General features: G+C 43.4%; 1 protein-coding gene across 1 annotated transcript in view; it reads right to left on the bottom strand.

Annotated features, from left to right (window-relative positions):
- LOC147718240 (nicotinamide N-methyltransferase-like) overlaps positions 1 to 19,138 on the bottom strand; it is a 147,957-nt gene extending 128,819 nt beyond the window's left edge. Inside the window, exon 1 of the mRNA XM_086966653.1 lies at positions 18,964 to 19,138. Coding sequence (XP_086822779.1) covers positions 18,964 to 19,111 — 148 coding nt within the window. The 5' untranslated portion in view covers positions 19,112 to 19,138. The remainder of the gene's footprint in view (positions 1 to 18,963) is intronic.
- Between the last annotated feature and the right edge of the window lie 683 nt (positions 19,139 to 19,821).

Genomic DNA, 19,821 nt, shown 5'->3' on the forward strand with positions numbered 1-19,821 from the left:
TGTATAAATATGCAGGAAAAGTGCAGAAAGAAGCAAAGGAGATACAAAAACAGGCAGGAAAGGTACAGGAAGATGGACGACGAGTGCAGAAAGAGAAAACAGTGGTGTGGAGAAAAGTAAATGAGGTACAGAAAGGGGCAACAGACCTGCAAAAAGAGGAATGAGATGTACAAAAAAATGCAAGAACAGAGTATAAAGAGTCAAAAGAGGTACATACAGAGAAGACAGGGTGCAGAAAGAAGCAAGACAGGTACAGCAAGAAGCATGGAAAGTGCAGAATGAAGCAACAGAGGTGCAGAAAGAGGGAAGAGAGGTGCAAAAAATAGAAGAAAAGTGCATGAAGAGGCAAAAGAGGTACTTAAAGAGACAACAGCGGTGAAGAAAGAAGCAAGACAAGTGCAGAAAGAAGCATGGAAATTCAGAATGAAGCAAAGGGGGGGTGCAGAAAGAGGCTAGAGAAGTGTAGAAAGGAGCACGTGAGGAGCAGAAAGATCCAACAGAGGTACAGAAAGAGTAAAGTAAGGTGCAGAAAGAGGCAAGTGAGGTGCAGAAAGAGGCAAGTGAGTTTCATAAAGGGGCAAACAGGGGTGAAGAATGAATCAACAGGGGTGCAGAAAGCGGCAGGAGAATTATAGAAAGGAGCAAGTGAGGTGTAGAAAGAGCCATCAGAGGTGCCAAAAGAGGTAAGAGAGGTGCAGGAGCATGCAAGAAAAGTGCACAAAGAGGCAAGAGAGATGGAAAAACAGGCAGGATAGGTACAGAAGGAGGAAGAAGGAGGACATTCTTGCTCTCCTCCATATCTACAATCCCACCCCTGGCATGCTTAATCCCTCAAATCTTTTGGAGGAAGAAGTTGCTGACCTCCTCAGTGGTTACGACTCTCCCTTGACAAACCCCATGTCCCTCAGACCTGATGGAAGTACTCCCTATTGACAGGGTTGCATTTAACCCAAACAGATATGCTACCCTCCCCATTTGAGAGGTGGTAAATAGCAAACTTGCTAGAGTTCCCATCTCTGCTTCTATCCTTGGCACTCATTCTGGCCCCTCCCTAGACAATAGCTGCTGGTCAGCTGTAAAACATGCATCTTAAGTCACAGACCTCATCCTGGGCTTTAAATTGGACCTAGCGACTTTGACTGAATCTTGACTCAAGGAATCCTCATCACCCTACCTAGACCTCTTAGACCCACCCAACTATAACATCATAAGGATGGACAGGCACTCAAAGAAAAAAAGGGGTGGAATTGCCTGCATCTAATGCTCCAACTTCCTTGTTACGGAACTGCCGGTGGACCCTACAGAATCCTGTGAGTACCTTGTACTCTCCATCTCCAACAACACTTAACAAATGTGCAAACTACACATCATTTACCACCCTCCTGGCAAGAACGACACCTTTATGGATCTCCTCATGGAAATCATCACAGCCAAGATTTCTCCAAACTCTAATGACATTGTCCTTGGCGACTTCAACTTGCTTTGGAATGACCCTAAGGATCCTCAGGTCAATGCCATCAGAGACTTCTTGGCCAATCAAGCCCTTACCCACGCCTGCTCGCTCCCTACTCATTCAAAAGGCACCACCCTAGTAGGATAACTGCTAAAGAATCAGCGGTCAAACTTATCTCTACTGACCCGTGTGATTGGTCTGACCACCATGCCATCACCTTCCTCCTGCCCAGCACCCAAAAGAAATGGACATCTCAACCCGTGTTTTCCAAACAATGGGATAGAGACACCAAGAACCTTGATCACGAGAAACTGACAGCGCGTTGTGTGCGCGACCTTCCCTACCCCTCAGTGCACTTCGGTCGACAACCTAGCAGATCATTACTCCTCAACCATATCCGACATTGTCGACAACCTGGCAGCACTAAAATTAAAAAGAAACAGATCAAAGACAGAAATTCCTGGTTCAGCGGATCCCTCATTAAGGAGAGGAGATCCCTTTGACAGAATAAACGTAACTGAAAACAACACCCTTCAGCAGCACATCTAAAACTTCTCCGGCAGGCCAGAAATGCCTACATTAAGAAAATCCTCAACTCAAAAAAAGAATCCAACAAACTAGCAAAAACCTCCAAAGAACCACCGAAACCCCTAATAACTAGTGAGGAATTCTCTTCCTTCTTCTGCGACAAAATCTATGCCCTAGGTAACAAACTCAAATCCGCAAATCACCACCAAAATCAAAATCTGCCAGCTCTACCTCTTCTCTCCGTGTTGTCCTCCCTAAAGCTTAGGGCACTGGTCCAATTCTAAAATGTATGACGAGTACTCTATCTCGAAAATTCTTGCATCCTTAAACCCGAACAATCACTTCAATGATCCTCTCCCATCTAACTGCTTATCTGCAGCCTTTAAGCTTACTATCCCTTCCTGGACCTCAATAATCGACGCCTCCCTCCTCCAGGGCTCAATTCCTGATTCACTCAAGGCTGGTCAAGTTGTCCCCATCCTAATAAAAAACACGCTGGACCCTGCTTCCGCTGAGAACTATAGACCCATATCTAACATCCCACTCTTAGCCAAAGTTCTAGAAACATGTGTGCAACACCAACTGAGCCTACACAACAACAACTTTCCTCTGTTAGAGGACTTCCAACCTTTGTTCAGAATGGGACACAGCAGGGAAACCAGCCTCCTCCGCATTGTAGATGATGCTCTCCAAGCCCTCGACCAAGGCAAAACCTGTCTCCTAATCTTCTTAGACCTTACCTCTGCCTTCGATATGGTTAACCATCAATTTCTCCTTGAACGACTCAAACTCAGAATGGGGTTGGATGGCACAGTCTTGAATGCTTTAGATCCTTCCTCCATAACCACACAGAGTCCTCATTAACAGTAATCTATCCACCCCATCTGCGGTTACGGTTGGAGTCACCCAAGGATCAACCCTCTCCCCTACCCTCTACAACCTTTACCTTGAACGTCTCACTGAGGATCCACATGCCACCAATATCTCCTACCTTATATACGCCAATGATACACAAATCTACATAAAAATATCTTCACCTGTGGAATTTTCTCCCTGAATATGGCCCTGAAGCTGACAGTCCACTGGCTCACCACCAACCAGCTTAAACTCAACGCAAATAACACTGAATTTCTTCTGATCTCTCCACCCAACCACAATCCAGACATCCAGGAATGGATCAAGACCATTTCAGCCCCAAACTACCCTCCTCGACGAAATCCCTTGGAATAACCCTGGACGGCAGCCTGAACATGCTGGGCCATATAAACTTGATGGCCAAAATGGATAGATTCTACCTGAGTTACCTAAGAAACCTAAAACCCTTCCTTGATGTGTCCGACCTTAATACGGCAGTACAGGCACTAGTCATTTCCTGATTAGAATATGGATGCTATACTCTTGCCAGTCTACCCAAGAAATCTCTGCCACAACACCACCCCCAGACTACTAACCGACTCAAAGCAATATGACCACATCTCTCCCCACCTCAAGAGGCTGAAATGGCTTCCCCTAGAGGCCAGAATCCAATTTTAACTGGCCTGCGTTACTCACAAAGCTCTTTATAACAACTCCCCTACATTTCTCGCACAAAAACTTGTGATACTAGGAGGACCCAGAAACTCCTGATCTGCCAAAAACCTACTGCGTTAACCTGCATCTTTCTGGAAGAAAAAAAGTACAATCAGGCCATCACTGGGGCTGCGCCAAGTTTTTGGAACTCTATCTCACTCGCCATCAGAAGACTTCCAGCCTTGGCACACTTTAAGAAGGACCAAAACCTTCTGAATGGGTAAGTACCTCACCTAATGAACATGTTACATTAAAATCTTTCCATGGACGATACCTATTCCTGCACTCCTGGGCATTCGCCAAAGAGTTGAGACTATGTGCCTTCTTGTACAATGTATCTCCCTGTTTTAATTTCCTTCACACATGTAGCCAGGACTTTAGACTGCGTGTTTTCTTGCATTATGTATCTTCTATTTTACCCAATTGATCCCTCCCTTCCCTTCGCTTTGTATACCACCCTTAATACTGTAAAGTGCTCTGATACCCTCACAGGTCTGGTCCGTGCTCTATGAAACTAGGAAATAAATAAAATAATAAATAAGGGTAGACAAGTGCAGAAAGAGACAACAGGGTGCAGAAAGAAGCAAATGAGGTACAGATGGAGGCAACAGACTTGCATAAAAAGGGAAGAGAGGTGCAGACAAGGCAAGAAGAGTGCAAAAAGTGGTACATGAAGGGAAAACAGGGGATGCAGAAAGAACCAAGACAGGTGCAGAAAGAAGCATGGAAAGTGCAGAATGACCCCTCCCCACCTTTTTTCAGTTTTTTTTCTTCCTTTCTTCTTCACTCCCTTTTTTTTCGACGCAAAGGTACATTTTTTAATGGAATTTATGAACATTTTGGAGATCTAAAGGCTTGTTTGTCAGGCAGATTCTATAAACACAAAATTATGTTAGGCCATCAGGGAAACCTGTTTGATATATATATATGCTCTGGCTGGTTGTATGAAATCAATACTTAATTAGGTTATCAGGTACTTTATTAGCATGTAATATATTTAGGGGGGCCTTAGGAGAGGTTAGCTATAGACCACCAGGACCGTTGGTCCTAAAGCCTCAATACAGGAGGGGCTTGAGGGGTGGAGTCAGTTTACTGACTGCACTACGGGTAGAGGAGGGGAAGGAGGAGGTCAGGATAAGGGGGATAGGGGTGGGGTTAAAATAGAAAATGCAGTTCACAGTAAATTGAAGATAAGGATGAGCATATGGATGTCAGGAGATAAGGTCATAAAATGGAGAGGTACATCAGTTTTTGAAGGGGGATGAAAGTGTCCAGGCTAACTTACGGTTATGTTCATTTAATGTTTGTGGGTTAAATAATATTGCACCTGCTGAGCTGCGGGTGATGCAATCTGATTTGTCTACCACAAACTGCGGAGTAGGCATTTTAGCAAAGAATGGTATACAAAGCACTGGTAGAATAGCGGTTGACAGCCAGGGCCGCTGGGTGGGTATTGAATGTGCTAGGGGGAAATCTGTATATATTATATGCTCTGTATTTGGGTCTAACTTTGACAAAGCCACAGTGTTAGAGGGTCTTAATCTGGAAATAGCACCATGACCTACCCTGCTGATCTTGTGTAATGATTTCAACATCCACTTGAATATTCAAGATCTTCAAAAGTGGTGGAAATACTAGACAGGCAGAAAACCTAGAGTTTTCAAGGCATTACAGAACTTGGTGGAGGATCATGGTCTGAAAGTTGCATGGTCAATGTTGCAGATATCAGACACGGGATTTATGTTTTATTCTTATCCTCACTACACATTGGTTAGGCTACATTACTTCTATTCGCCATCAGATCTATTAACGGATGCCAGAATACAAGTTTACCCAAGAATCACATCAGATCATGGCCCATTAATCATAGACATCCCGACTTGATGTAATAGTAATTCTCCTCACATAGATCCAATTCATTTGATTTTAAGCTTTTAAAGGAGTCTAATTTTATAAACCGCATGAATGATTGGATTCAGCAATGTTTGGAAGTCAACCATAAGTCGACCGTACAACCATATGTCTGGGATGCCCTAAAAGCAGGGTTTAGGGGAGAGACTCTGAGCTATGAGCTTTATAAACAAAAACAACTCATAGCTGAGGTTCAAGATTTGAATGGGAGGATTAGGATGACAGAGGTAGAACTGATGCAGAAGATTGCGAATGGAGGAGATACTGCCCCTTTACAATCAGAAGGAGCCCGATGCAAAGCCAGAATTAACCTTCATTGGAGCAGAGAAATTGCAATTAAATTTAACTTGTTTAAGAGAAAAAGATACTAATTCAGTGAAGCTACTGGGCGGTGTTTGGCACAAAGGCTAAGGTACAACCAAGATGGATCGCACACCACTAGCCTCTCCTCCGGGTCGCCCCTTGGCACTCTGGTACACGTAGTGCATGTAGATGGACGAGTAAAAAGTAGTTTACCACAGTTGGTGCGAGTAGTTACTCATTATCCCCAAGTTCTCTGGACCTGAGACATGGCCCGGGTTTCGGGACAGTTTCCCTCGTCAGCAGAGCAGTGTTTGGGGTGGATGAGAAGGCCGCCAAGTAACCGTCACAGGCCCCGATGCCTCTCCGGCACGCAGGTGCGTCTCCATGAGCTCGTCAGCTCAGGGCTCACGGCAGCCATTTAAGTACAACCAAGATGGATCGCACACCACTAGCCTCTCCTCCGGGTCGTCCCTTGGCACTCTGGTACATGTAGTGCATGTAGATGGATGAGTAAAAAGTAGTTCACCACAGTTGGTGCGAGTAGTTACTCATTATCCCCAAGTTCTCTGGACCCGAGACATGGCCCGGGTTTTAGGACAGTTTCCCTCGTCAGCAGAGCAGTGTTTGGGGTGGATGAGAAGGCCGCCAAGTAACCGTCACAGGCCCGATGCCTCTCCGGCGCACAGGTGCCTCTCCATGAGCTCGTCAGCTCAGGACTCACGGGAGCCGTTTAAGTACAACCAAGATGGATTACACACCACTAGCCTCTCCTCCGGGTCGCCCCTTGGCACTCTGGTACACGTAGAGCATGTAGATGGACGAGTAAAAAGTAGTTCGCCACAGTTGGTGCGAGTAGTTACTCATTATCCCCAAGTTCTCTGGACCAGAGACATGGCCCGGGTTTAGGGACAGTTTCCCTCGTCAGCAGAGCAGTGTTTGGGGTGGATGAGAAGGCCGCCAAGTAACCGTCACAGGCCCCGATGCCTCTCCGGCGCGCAATTGCGTCTCCATGACCTCGTCTGCTCAGGGCTCACGTGAGCCGTTTAAGTACAAACAAGATGGATCGCACACCACTAGCCTCTCCTCCGGGTCCCCCCTTGGCACTCTGGTACACGTAGTGCATGTAGATGGACGAGTAAAAAGTAGTTCACCACAGTTGGTGCGAGTAGTTACTCATTATCCCCAAGTTCTCTGGACCCGAGACATGGCCCGGGTTTCGGGACAGTTTCCCTCGTCAGCAGAGCAGTGTTTGGGGTGGATGAGAAGGCCGCCAAGTAACCGTCACAGGCCCCGATGCCTCTCCGGCGCGCAGGTGCATCTCCATGAGCTCGTCAGCTCAGGGCTCACGGGAGCCGTTTAAGTACAACCAAGATGGATCGCACACCACTAGCCTCTCCTCCGGGTCGCCCCTTGGCACTCTGGTACACGTAGTGCATGTAGATGGACGAGTAAAAAGTAGTTCACCACAGTTGGTGCGAGTAGTTACTCATTATCCCCAAGTTCTCTGGACCCGAGACATGGCCCGGGTTTCGGGACAGTTTCCCTTGTCAGCAGAGCAGTGTTTGGGGTGGATGAGAAGGCCGCCAAGTAACCGTCACAGGCCCCGATGCCTCTCTGGCGCGCAGGTGCGTCTCCATGAGCTCGTCAGCTCAGGGCTCACGGGAGCCGTTTAAGTACAACCAAGATGGATCGCACACCACTAGCCTCTCCTCCGGGTCGCCCCTTGGCACTCTGGTACACGTAGAGCATGTAGATGGACGAGTAAAAAGTAGTTCACCACAGTTGGTGCGAGTAGTTACTCATTATCCCCAAGTTCTCTGGACCCGAGACATGGCCCGGGTTTTGGGAGAGTTTCCCTCGTCAGCAGAGCAGTGTTTGGGGTGGATGAGAAGGCCACCAAGTAACCGTCACAGGCCCCGATGCCTCTCCGGCGCGCAGGTGCGTCTCCATGAGCTCGTCAGCTCAGGGCTCACGGGAGCCGTTTAAGTACAACCAAGATGGATTGCACACCACTAGCCTCTCCTCCGGTTCGCCCCTTGACACTCTGGTACACGTAGTGCATGTAGATGGACGAGTAAAAAGTAGTTCACCACAGTTGGTGCGAGTAGTTACTCATTATCCCCAAGTTCTCTGGACCCGAGACATGGCCCGGGTTTCGGGACAGTTTCCCTCGTCAGCAGAGCAGTGTTTGGGGTGGATGAGAAGGCCGCCAAGTAACCGTCACAGGCCCCGATGCCTCTCTGGCGCGCAGGTGCGTCTCCATGAGCTCGTCAGCTCAGGGCTCACGGGAGCCGTTTAAGTACAACCAAGATGGATCGCACACCACTAGCCTCTCCTCCGGGTCGCCCCTTGGCACTCTGGTACACGTAGAGCATGTAGATGGACGAGTAAAAAGTAGTTCACCACAGTTGGTGCGAGTAGTTACTCATTATCCCCAAGTTCTCTGGACCCGAGACATGGCCCGAGTTTCGGGAGAGTTTCCCTCGTCAGCAGAGCAGTGTTTGGGGTGGATGAGAAGGCCACCAAGTAACCGTCACAGGCCCCGATGCCTCTCCGGCGCGCAGGTGCATCTCCATGAGCTCGTCAGCTCAGGGCTCACCAGAGCCATTTAAGTACAACCAAGATGGATCGCACACCACTAGCCTCTCCTCCGGGTCGCCCCTTGGCACTCTGGTACACGTAGTGCATGTAGAGGGACGAGTAAAAAGTAGTTCACCACAGTTGGTGCGAGTAGTTACTCATTATCCCCAAGTTCTCTGGACCCGAGACATGGCCCGGGTTTCGGGACAGTTTCTCTCGTCAGCAGAGCAGTGTTTGGGGTGGATGAGAAGGCCGCCAAGTAACCGTCACAGGCCCCGATGCCTCTCCGGCGCACAGGTGCGTCTCCATGAGCTCGTCAGCTCAGGGCTCACGGGAGCCGTTTAAGTACAACCAAGATGGATCGCACACCACTAGTCTCTCCTCCGGGTCGCCCTTTGGCACTCTGGTACACGTAGTACATGTAGATGGACGAGTAAAAAGTAGTTCACCACAGTTGGTGCGAGTAGTTACTCATTATCCCCAAGTTCTCTGGACCCGAGACATGGCCCGGGTTTCGGGACAGTTTCCCTCGTCAGCAGAGCAGTGTTTGGGGTGGATGCTTTTATTTGCCTCATTGAAAAGGAACAAGTCGTTTTTGGCAAAGCTAAAAGCTAATTGCTACAATCATTGCTGTGAACTTGTGTTGCTGTGAGCTTTTAAAGAAGAAGTTACTTATTTTGCAACTAGAAACTAAATGTAATTTTTTTAATGTGGATTACAACTTTAAATCATCATTAATTTTGATGTGCGTTTTAAAGCCAACTCGAGTTAAGTAACTATTATCTTTTTCTTTGAGCTCATGTTTACCAAGTTGGATTTTAAATTAGTTTAATGTTCGAGTAATTGCACAAGAGAGACGAGAGAGAGCAACATTCCAGCTAAAGGCTGTAAAAAAGATTGTGCATAGAAAGTAAACAAGCTGACGTGTGAAGCCAAGCGCAAGGTCGAGAGAGGAATTAACTTTGAAGGCAAGGTCTACAAAGTGCAAGGTAACGCGTGAGGTGAGCGCGAGGTCATGAATGCTTTGAAAGTAATCAATGCTGTGGAAATCAGAGGCGCGAGTTAAGGCACAAGGTATTATTTCACAAAACAGTGAAAAGCAGAAGCGTGAATTAATGCGCAAAATATTATTTCATTGGAATTTTCTCATCGGGTGTGATCGTGATCATTTTCCTCATCTTGCGGGTTCTGCCAACTTACAGGAGATTGCCCTAACGTCTGATGCAAGTATTACTACGGTGTAATTATTTTAGATTATTATTTTAGAAAGCTATTTTAGATAATTATTTTAGATTGTTTTAATTTATTGTCATAACTTATTTTTTAGGTAAATGTGGTAGTTTGTTGTTTAATCTCTTTATTGCAAATTTGTAGGATCGAAGTATGGCTGCTCCACCTTCGTTTTTGCCTCTTCCTGGGAACTAAGTATTACTTATAAAAAGGTGGAAGAACTATTTAGCACTTATATAATAGCGATTGGTGGTGACAAATATGGACCAGTAAATAGACAAGCAATGCTGTTACACCATTTAGGGACAGAGGGAAAAAGGATATATGATGATCTTCCCGATATTTCTTTGGGAATTGGAACTGGTCAACCTGTAAATGTATATGATATGTTGTTGCAAATGCTAGAAAAACATTTCACACCTAAGCTTAGTGTGGTTTTTGAGAGACACAATTTTTGTTGTCGAGTACAAGCAAATGACGAAAATAATATGACTTAAGTAACGACACTGCGTGGATTGGCAGTAACATGTGAGTTTCAAGGCCGAATGGAGTCTTTAATTTGTGACCAAATTGTGAGATGTACCAAAGACAAAAAGGTCAAAGAAAGACGTTTTTCCTTGGATCCTACATTAAAAGAAACTGTCCAAATTGCCAGGAGCTTGGGCCATACTGCTGTTTGGATGAAGGAGATTGTCATGGGATAATTAACTGTAACATCTTCAGAAAAAGAGGTTGTTGCCCTGGAGGTACAAGAGGTTGGACTGAAAAATACTGCTAAAGTAGAGGTTCCATATGTATCCAATCCAAATAATATACATAATGTAGTTGTAAACAGAAACATAACATATTGTAGGTGTGCTTGCTCTGGGCACAGGGCCTTTAGTTCTGCATGTGGGGCTGGAAACATGACGTGTAGGTCATGCAGAAAGAGAGTTCATTTAGCAAAAATGTGTAGATTCAAAGTCCAAGTGTTAAAACAGTAGAAACTCTGGGAGAAGTAAAAGAAGAATGAATGCTATCTGTTGACGAGTGTGGAATGTCTCACCACAATCATGAAATAATTATTAATGAGAATAAGGATATATAGGTGGTAAGTATTGAGAATCTTGAGAAACCCCGATGTGGAATCACCATTGGTGATACTAAAATCAAGGTATTGGTGGATTCAGGTAGTCTATTCATATCAATATCTAAAGATATTCATGAGAAAGAGTTAAAGAAAAACGGGAAAGACTGATATAAGAGCAGTGGGGTGCGGCGGAAAAATAATTAACAATGGGGGATGGTCAAATGACAGTGTAAACTGCGCACACAATCTCAGCAATGACCTACTTAAGTGATGAAACAATGTAATTTACAGGCCCTGGGCACATGTAATGCACTTACCAGAGACTTATAAGTACATGTAATATGCTAATTGGAGATGAGCCAATTTTACCATGTTCAAGGGAGAGAGCACAATCATTTTAGTACTGGTTATCAGTGGTAAACTGCACACAGCCATGAAGACAGCAAAGACAAGGTCAGTAAGTGGGGGAGGAAGGCAAAAATGTCAATGGAAGTCCACCCTAAGGCTGTCATGTCTACAATACCCATTGCTGCTGTTCCCATTGCAGTGCCCCAATAATAATACTGCTCCTTTATTACTATACAAGAACTTCTGTCAAGTATTGATAATCCAGTTTATAGAACAACACTGTTGAGATTATGAGGCTAACATCAGACTTTGTCATTTAGATTGGCCTCATTTTTGCAGATAGATTGTCTCTATGCTTTTGGAAATACAATTACGTCAGGATGTGAACTTTTAAATTGTGCTTACATTTGCACAAACGGGCTTACATATTTGAATCTAACACTGTTGATGACACTGCAGGGGCTATTTCAGAATCCCTGAGAGGTTCTCTCATCTGCTCACAAAAGCTTGCATTTCTCAATGCTTAACAAAGCTTATTTTTGGCACTGCTGTAGTCATTTATTTGTGATTATAACTACACATCTATGTGCAAACTATTAGACAGAATAAAGCATATCAGTATTACATATCAGGTAAGTCCTCCATTGTAGAGCCTTTGCAGTTTTGCTCTTGTGCTCCTTTTCTGTCCTGCATTGCAGAGCATTTTTATTTGTGCTCACGCACTCTTCTTTCTTTCCCCAGTTTGTCGATCTATCTAGGTATAGTTTACTTAGATGTTATCATTTTAAGCTGAGTGAACATTACGCTTATCTTGCCGCATTTCTATCAATGGTACTTGCTCCACTCTACCTAGAGCAGAGCAAGGGTTACTTTTAGCGTTCCCCGCTATTCTTTACCTATAATGACTAGACTAGAACGTAACCAGACGCTGGTTGGACCAAGTTTTCTGTCCTATATCGTTTTCTCTCTTGCAACAAGGAGAAAGCCCTTTACCAACCTCATCCACTAATTACTATGATGTATTGTAGCTCTCTTTGCCTTATGAATACTCCATTTCTTGTTTTAGTCATGCCACTTAATGGGTATGTATTTGTGTTTTCTTTACACTTAGCTGGTTGTCTGTATTTTTAAACGTATTCTGTAGCCAGGAGGCCTCCTGTATATCACAAACATATTCATGGCTTTCATTCGGACCTCGTGGCAAATAATTTTCTGAATCTTGTCTACTTTTTCAAAAGTGAATACACTGCTGTCCATCCATCTACTGGGGAAAGCAGTGGCCCATTTCGTCTCTCACTTACCCAATGACCATAAGCTTAATCTTGATATCCTGGTCTTTGACTGCAGACCAAATACCGTCATTTTCCTTTGCAGGTCCTGTTATTGACCCTACTTTCCATTGCCTTGCTGCTCTTCATAATCTTGGCTCTTACTGGTTATCTGACCGCAGGTACTGCTCCGCCCCACTGGGCGTCTTCCAACAATCCGCTAGCCACTCTATCACTTTCCCTCTGCTGGTCATGAACTTCACGATCGGGTGGAATATGTATTTTCACAGGCTCAATGTCTTTGGTGTTTCTTTCTTACAGGGCTCGCATACATTTCCCTCTGATGTTTTGGAGAGCATTATATGTTAATTGATGACTGGATAGGTTACTTATGTCTTTTTTTGGGGGGTTTTTGTCTGTAAAAATGTGCCAGCCCCCTTTCAATTCACTTCATCTTTTTATTTAAATGTCATAACCTGTGCCTTCCCATTCTTTATGAGTATCAACAGGGAATATTCTGTTATTATGATACGCCAAACCATTATAGTGTATTATTCATTGCATGTTTTTATATTATGTCTATTGCTCCTTAGGCGCACCTTATCTTGGGTTTCACACCTGACCAGCTCGCCCTGAAGAAGGTGTGACCCACTCTTGGGTTAAAATAACACCGAAACATTAGTTGTCGCTGGACATATATTATGTCTTGGTTTTTCTACCTCATTTCCTGAGAAGATACTGGACTATGAATTGCATTCCTGCCTTATGAAGTGATTGCCCAATAAATAAGGCTATATAACCAACTCGCCTTATATTATTTAAATTGTATGTGTCTCCTTCCTAATTGTGGGGATATTTTTGATACCCCCCCAAAATGTATATTGATATTTAATTAATTGTAATATTTGTTTGGATGGATGAGTCTATGTGGATATGTGACTTGTTGGTTTGGTTTGAAAAAGTGTATGTGTGTGATTCACGCTGTGCTTAATTGTTTCTGATATTTATTTCTATTATGCGATGTGATCTTTTGCATCATACAATATACTCTGCATTATAATTGGGAAGGCCAGTATTTTAGGACTGGTTTATTACATTTGTGACTTTTAGCACCTTTAAAAAAAAAAATTCAGGCAGAGGGTTTTTTTGTTTCATTTTCTCTTGCTGGATCTCTCTGCGGCATTTGATTCGGTCAACCATAAGATTCTGATTGACCGCATGCAGAGTCTGGATATCAAGGACACAGCTCTAGATCTCCTCCAATCCTTCCTCGACTTTGAGCCCAACATTTTTCAATCTTTATATCATACCACTGGCCACACTTATCAAAAATTCTATCTTCTCCCTGATATCATATGCTAATGATACCCAAATTGTGGTATCACTAGCAAATCCAAAATCAATTCTGGCTTTGCATTTAGGACCTGCATGTGCAATGTGAGCAAGTGGATGTACAACAATTGTCTTAAACTGAATGCCACAAAGACAGAGGTCATCACCTTTGGCAATAACCCTTCATTCTGGAAGCCGGCATGATGGCCGCCTGAGCTGGGTCCACTCTCTGAACCCATAAATAAAGCAAAAAATCTTGGCTTTCTGTTCGATAACCAGTTGAAGCTCAATGACTGAGTGAAAAAAGTCACATTTGCCTCATACTGCTCTCTAAAGCTTGCCAAAAAGATTGAAAAAATTCCTACCCCCTGAACTTTTGAAAACCGTGATCTTTGTACTGTTACTCACAAGGACCGACGACTGCAACAGACTCTATCTCATCCTTACTATAGGCCTTCTGAAGAGGCTGCAGATGCTGCAGAATGCAGCTTAAGGATTCCTCTTCAAAATTCAAAAATATGAATCTGCGAGAGGAGCCATCGGGAACCTCCACTGGCAACCGGTCAGACAACCTTGCAGGGTAAAGGCCCTTTGTCTGGCCTATAATTCACTGCACGGTCTGGGGCTCATCCATTTCAAGGAGAAACGTAAATGGTTGTATCCCAGGGGGAACTCTTCATTTGTGTTCTGCCATGAACTTGACTGTCCCCCCATTTAGGAGGACCACTTTAGGTGGGAAGAGCTTGTTTTGGGCCACTGCGGTGCTCTGGAATATCCTACCACTGACACTAAAAGCTGCTCCCTCCTTGCTCGTCTTCAGGACTAGAAGGTACAGGACCATCTGCTCCAAATCTTTTTCTAACATCTCTGCATTTATACCTGAGCTCTATATTGCCAATACGCCCTTGAGGATGAGTTTGTGCTTTACAAATCATATTCATATTCCTATCATACATCTCTCTCAGATGACTTATGTGGGTAGTAGTGCAGACTGTCCTTTCAGATCTCTTGCTCTCTCTCAGATGATGGGTGTGGGTAAAGACTTGCCTCTCCCATTGTACCTCGGGCTCAGATGACGGGTGTGAATAGTAGGGTGTGTTAAGAGAGACTAGCCTCACTGCTCAATCCTTTCTCGCAGGAGTGTGCAGTAGTAAGTGGAAAGGGACTATCCTCTATGCTAACATCCCTCTCTCTGATAATAGATGTGCATAGTAGGGTGTAGGGAGAGACTGCACTCTACTCAACACTCTCACTCTCAGTGTGCATACCAGAGAATATTCATATATCCCCTACACCTTTCTCCTGTTCACGTTCCTGCAGGAGTCTTGATGAGATTGTAACTCTTTTTTGTATTAACAGTCTAATCATCACAGAACTTCTCAAAAACTAGGACCACAATATGCATCCCTATTAATAGGCTGCATTGAAAACACATCTACTCCTTTTTACTATACACAATCCCTAGAGAGTTCCACAAGATCATAAAACATAGTTAAAATCAATATACATTTATCTTTTTCACAGTAGGGATACCAAAGACACCTCTTCTCCAAATCTAGGGGACTGTGGTAAATAAAATTACCGGACTATTTTTATATACATTAAATGACAATAAAGGATAGCTCAATAAATGAGAGGCAGAGTCCGGGGTATCTGAGTCATACGGGCTTTAATTATGGTTCTTGAGAGCCAGGACGTCAAGTTCCATCACCACTAAAGTTCAGGAAGGGACATTCAACGTTTTATTAACATCACACATTATATATAGTAAAACAGTATAATTGAAATGAATACAGTAGGCGTAACAAGTGGAACGAGAGAGAGATAAGAACACATGGGCGTAAAAGAAGGCGTGTACATGGGCGTACACGGAGGTGTGTACTGGAAACGTCACAGAAATGTCATAAGTGGGTGGATGCATATAGAAATTCTGTAGAGTCAGCAGAAACCTTTGGCTTAGGTGCGCGCGCAACTGAACATGACGTGTAACTGGGGAAAGCTGGGGGGCTTGACTTTAGCTCTAGTAGAGGAGTCTGGTGTCTGGGATGTCAGAACGACCTGTACCTATAGCATATCTGGTATCTTATGTTTGGAGGATGTATTGTCTGAAGTAAAAGGTCTTTCGGGCAGAGGCCGTTCAATACTGAATGCTAGTGCGTGCATACGTGTCTTGGGCAATGCGGGGGCCAAGGGCCTACCATGGTAACAGGTTCTGTAAATCACTCACAAGGAGGACAGGAAAGCCGGGCCCTTTGCTCTGCAGCCGGGAATATGTTTACCTATTTCTCTAGACTGGAATGTGTTTTCAAGGAGGCTGAGCAGATAACTGTAGGCAAAATACTGTTTTGGCAGACAGTCCAGGCCGAGCCGGGCACCGCTTCGCTGGGCAGGAAGTAAGACAGAGATCAAGGATGCATACCTAAACTGCAGTTTTCAGAGACAGAAGAGACTCGGAGTCTCAATTAAGGGCCTAGCTCGACTGAGCCAGAAAAACGTGGAAAACATGTGCTTTGCATTAAGAGTGCACCATGTAAAGACGTTGGCACCATAGGCCTAGAAGCTAATTTAACGTGGTTTTCATATAGGACTGGATAGCTGACATGTTAAGGTTGGACGCAAATGCATATGCGTCTTTGTGGCATGCACGGAGAAGAAGTTACACGACATACATGGAACATGGGTGCATGGATAGGGTGCGAGTGGGGGACACATTGATTACCTAAAAATTTCTATTTCCTCAGGACAGCATGCCTTTCTTGCTGCCTCATTCAATAGCTTTTTTCTTCAGTTCCACAACAACTCTAATTTTTCACAGCAAACAGTAATAACAAGCATTTCATTTTTAACATTCCAACAGCTGGACTATAAGATCGCTAGTAAGACTTGTTTATGCCTCTCGCGCTCCAGTTTCAATCTCAAGCTCTCACAGGACCTGTGCGGAAATCTCAGTCATGAGCCCGTTTGCCAAAATATACAATTATTTTTTTACCAAGTACCTCAAAATATATTTAATGGATTTACACCAAGTAACAAAAAGCCTGATCTGCGGAACAAGGTCTAGATTCCTGCCAAAAGTTACAGGGACATTTTTTGTAAAGTTTAGATATTACACACAGAAAGACCTAGAAATTCAGCAATTATAGTTATAGTTATCTCAAGTAACTATGACGTGTGCCGCAAAGATAACAATAGTTCACTGTAAATTCTGCAGGGTTATTAACAATAATTTCATAGAAGATGTTATTTAATATGTGGAGTAATTAGCAGTGCATGGTGTGGTAGCAAGTTATAGATAAATAAAAGTTATACATACAATGTGAACCTAATTATAACATACCTGTAGCCTTTGATTTTCAGTGTATTTCTAATTTTTTGAATACTCTTTCCTAACTATACCGTCCCTGTAACCTTTGGTTTTTTGTGAATTTCTAGGTTTTTTAAAATACAGAAATATTTAATTACCGGATAACAATCCAACACAGTGGAAAGCCTCTTGTTTTGAGCAGCATTAGGTTGGCCGAAAAGACTGGCATATGGCCAGGCCCTGCGGCCAACCTCCTCATGCGGCCAATGCCACACATCACCAGCCTGTGGTCATGCACTGTGGCCTACCCACCATATACAACTAACCCCATTCAGCACACAGTCTTTGGCCATGTGCAGTGATAGGTTGGTCACAAGGCCTGGTCTGCAACCACTCTCTGTGGCCAACTCGCTAAAGGCAGCCAAAGGCAGCCAACCCGCACACCCCCTTCACGGGCCACTTTTTCCCCTGGGCATGCCTGCAACATATTTAATAGGAAAGGGGCAAATTGGCATGTTCCACTATATGAATTTTTTTTTATAAAAAGCCCCTAAGTGGTTAAGGGGCCATTGCTCACTGAGTCCCTGGAACCAACCTACACATGAATGATGTGGCCCAAGAAAGCTTACACCCTTTTTACTAGGCACATATTCCATTTCAGAGAGGACCTGTCTGGGCAATTCAGGCTGGATTTTTCATATTGAATCAGTACCAAGACTAATTTGCATATGGCTGGGACTGGAGTGATCTGAGGTGGCATGGTTAGTAAACAAACAATGCGTTAGAATACTACCCTGAGTGACTGCCAGTGGTTAGACAAACTACAAGAATTCCTCTCATATTTTTTTGTATCTGTTGCCATTAAGGTGCCTGCAACGTTTTCGGAGAGCTTTGTCTATTGCTCAGTGCCCACAGATGCCCATGCATGTCAGAATCTGCACAGCATCACACACACTGGTGGCCGCGGAGGAAAACAAATCTAAAAAACTAGATAAACCTGTATCCAAGGAATGTTTTCACTGGATGTGAGGTCAATATCTGTCCCCACCGCCAGGTTTTACCTGACAGTGGGAAACAGAAAATGGACATTGTACACTGGGCCAGCACTGATAGTTTATCTACATTTTTGAGCTACTTTACACTCCTATTTTTTTAATACCCAAAGTAGTAAAATACCTAAAAGTGTAGGAGTGAATTCTACTAGTAGTACATTTACGTTTCTGAACAGTGCCACCGTATCCAAATTTAATAAACATTTTAAATATTTTAAATTTAAAATTTGAATATGCGACAATGGAAATTCCACTGCCATCTACCAAAATGTGGTGCACAGATGTACTTTTGATTGCAGCCCATGCACTATTCATACTTGGGGCAAGCTAATTGATATGGAGGCTATGTTATGTGTCTAATGTGATGTTGATTCTACATAATCTATGGTAGAATATCTGCAGCTGTATTATCCTGGAACAGTGAGATATAAAAGACTCATAAAAAGAACTAGGGAAATATATTTGTATGTTCCATTCATGAAGGGGCATGATTTTATGGTCAGAGGATTTTATTGGGATTAGATCTGTACATTTCGTCCCATCTCAGTCACTAGTGCCTTCTATATCCTGAGTTGCAGAAACAGCCTCCTGTGTTTTATTCCAGTTTTCTAGTTTTCAAATGTACATAATTTGTGCAATGTCAGTGAAAATAAAATTGACATTCATCTTGCTTTTCAATGCACAATGTACAAGATATTATGGATAGATTGCAAATATTAATATACTTTAAGAAGTACTTTTCATCATCTATGTGCTTTTGCAGATTTTACATTTGTTTATTCTGTCAACTGTCTATTCCTGCTTTTGATTTCATTAGTAACAAAAATTTGAAATACATTTATTATTCATTCTTGTCTTTAAAAATCCAGAACCGATGAAAATATTAATGCACCAAAAGAAAGAAGCTCTCAGAATAATTTGCAGAATTCAATGCATAAATATAGAGCATATATTTGTACACCAGTAATATTTCTCTACATCTTAAGCTTGGAAAACAAGGGTCATAGGAAACAAACCTGAGGTGAATATTTTGTTGAAAGAAGGTAACATCCTAATAACTGAATCATCAAGGAAGGCAGAATCATTTGCAGTATATGTATCCAGCGATATAGCTGCATCCAAGTATCGTTCATGGAGCTCTTTCAGCTCAGAAAATGATGCCATTTTCAATTATTCAGAATTTCAAAGTCTACTTCTTCTGTGTGTGCACCGATTCTTATAGTAAACCATCTAAATTACAAATGATCTATGAACAGAAGTCAGTTTGATTTGAATGGGCTCCAAACCTCATGCAAATTCAATTTTCCTTTGATGTCAGCTGAGTGAAGCTTAGAAATATTTAGCATTCTGTTTGCAAAGCATAATGTTGTGAATTGTGTCACATGCACCATCACCTTAATTGAAACAGATACAACAATGCTATTTCTGCCACCATATTGCAAATTCAAAATATGCACTTGCTATTCATTCTCTGAACAAGCTTGGTTTTGAGCTTTTTGGTTTTTAGTCTTTTTTATTGTACTATGAAACTAATTAGCATCAAAAAAATAATAAAAATGTAGGGCCTCATTTATGAGAAATGACGCATCGCTGCGTGAAAGCAGCGATGTGTCACTTCTCACTGCGCACTCCTTGCGACATACCTGATGCGTCATATTTACTGTATGACGCATCATGTCACAAGGGGTTACTGATTTGTCAGTATTTCTGACATATCTGTCTGGTGCAAAAGTAACGCATTGCTGGAGTGTGTCACAAAAGTGACTCAACTCCAGCAATGCGTCCTTTCACATGGAGCAAGCCCCATGTAAAAAGGCCTGCGTCAGTCTTACGCCTGCTGTGAGGCAACAGCGTCCTAGAAGTGACGTAGTGAA

The sequence above is a fragment of the Lissotriton vulgaris genome, chromosome 4_1, assembly GCF_964263255.1.
Source record: "Lissotriton vulgaris chromosome 4_1, aLisVul1.2, whole genome shotgun sequence".
Lineage (NCBI taxonomy): Eukaryota > Metazoa > Chordata > Amphibia > Caudata > Salamandridae > Lissotriton > Lissotriton vulgaris.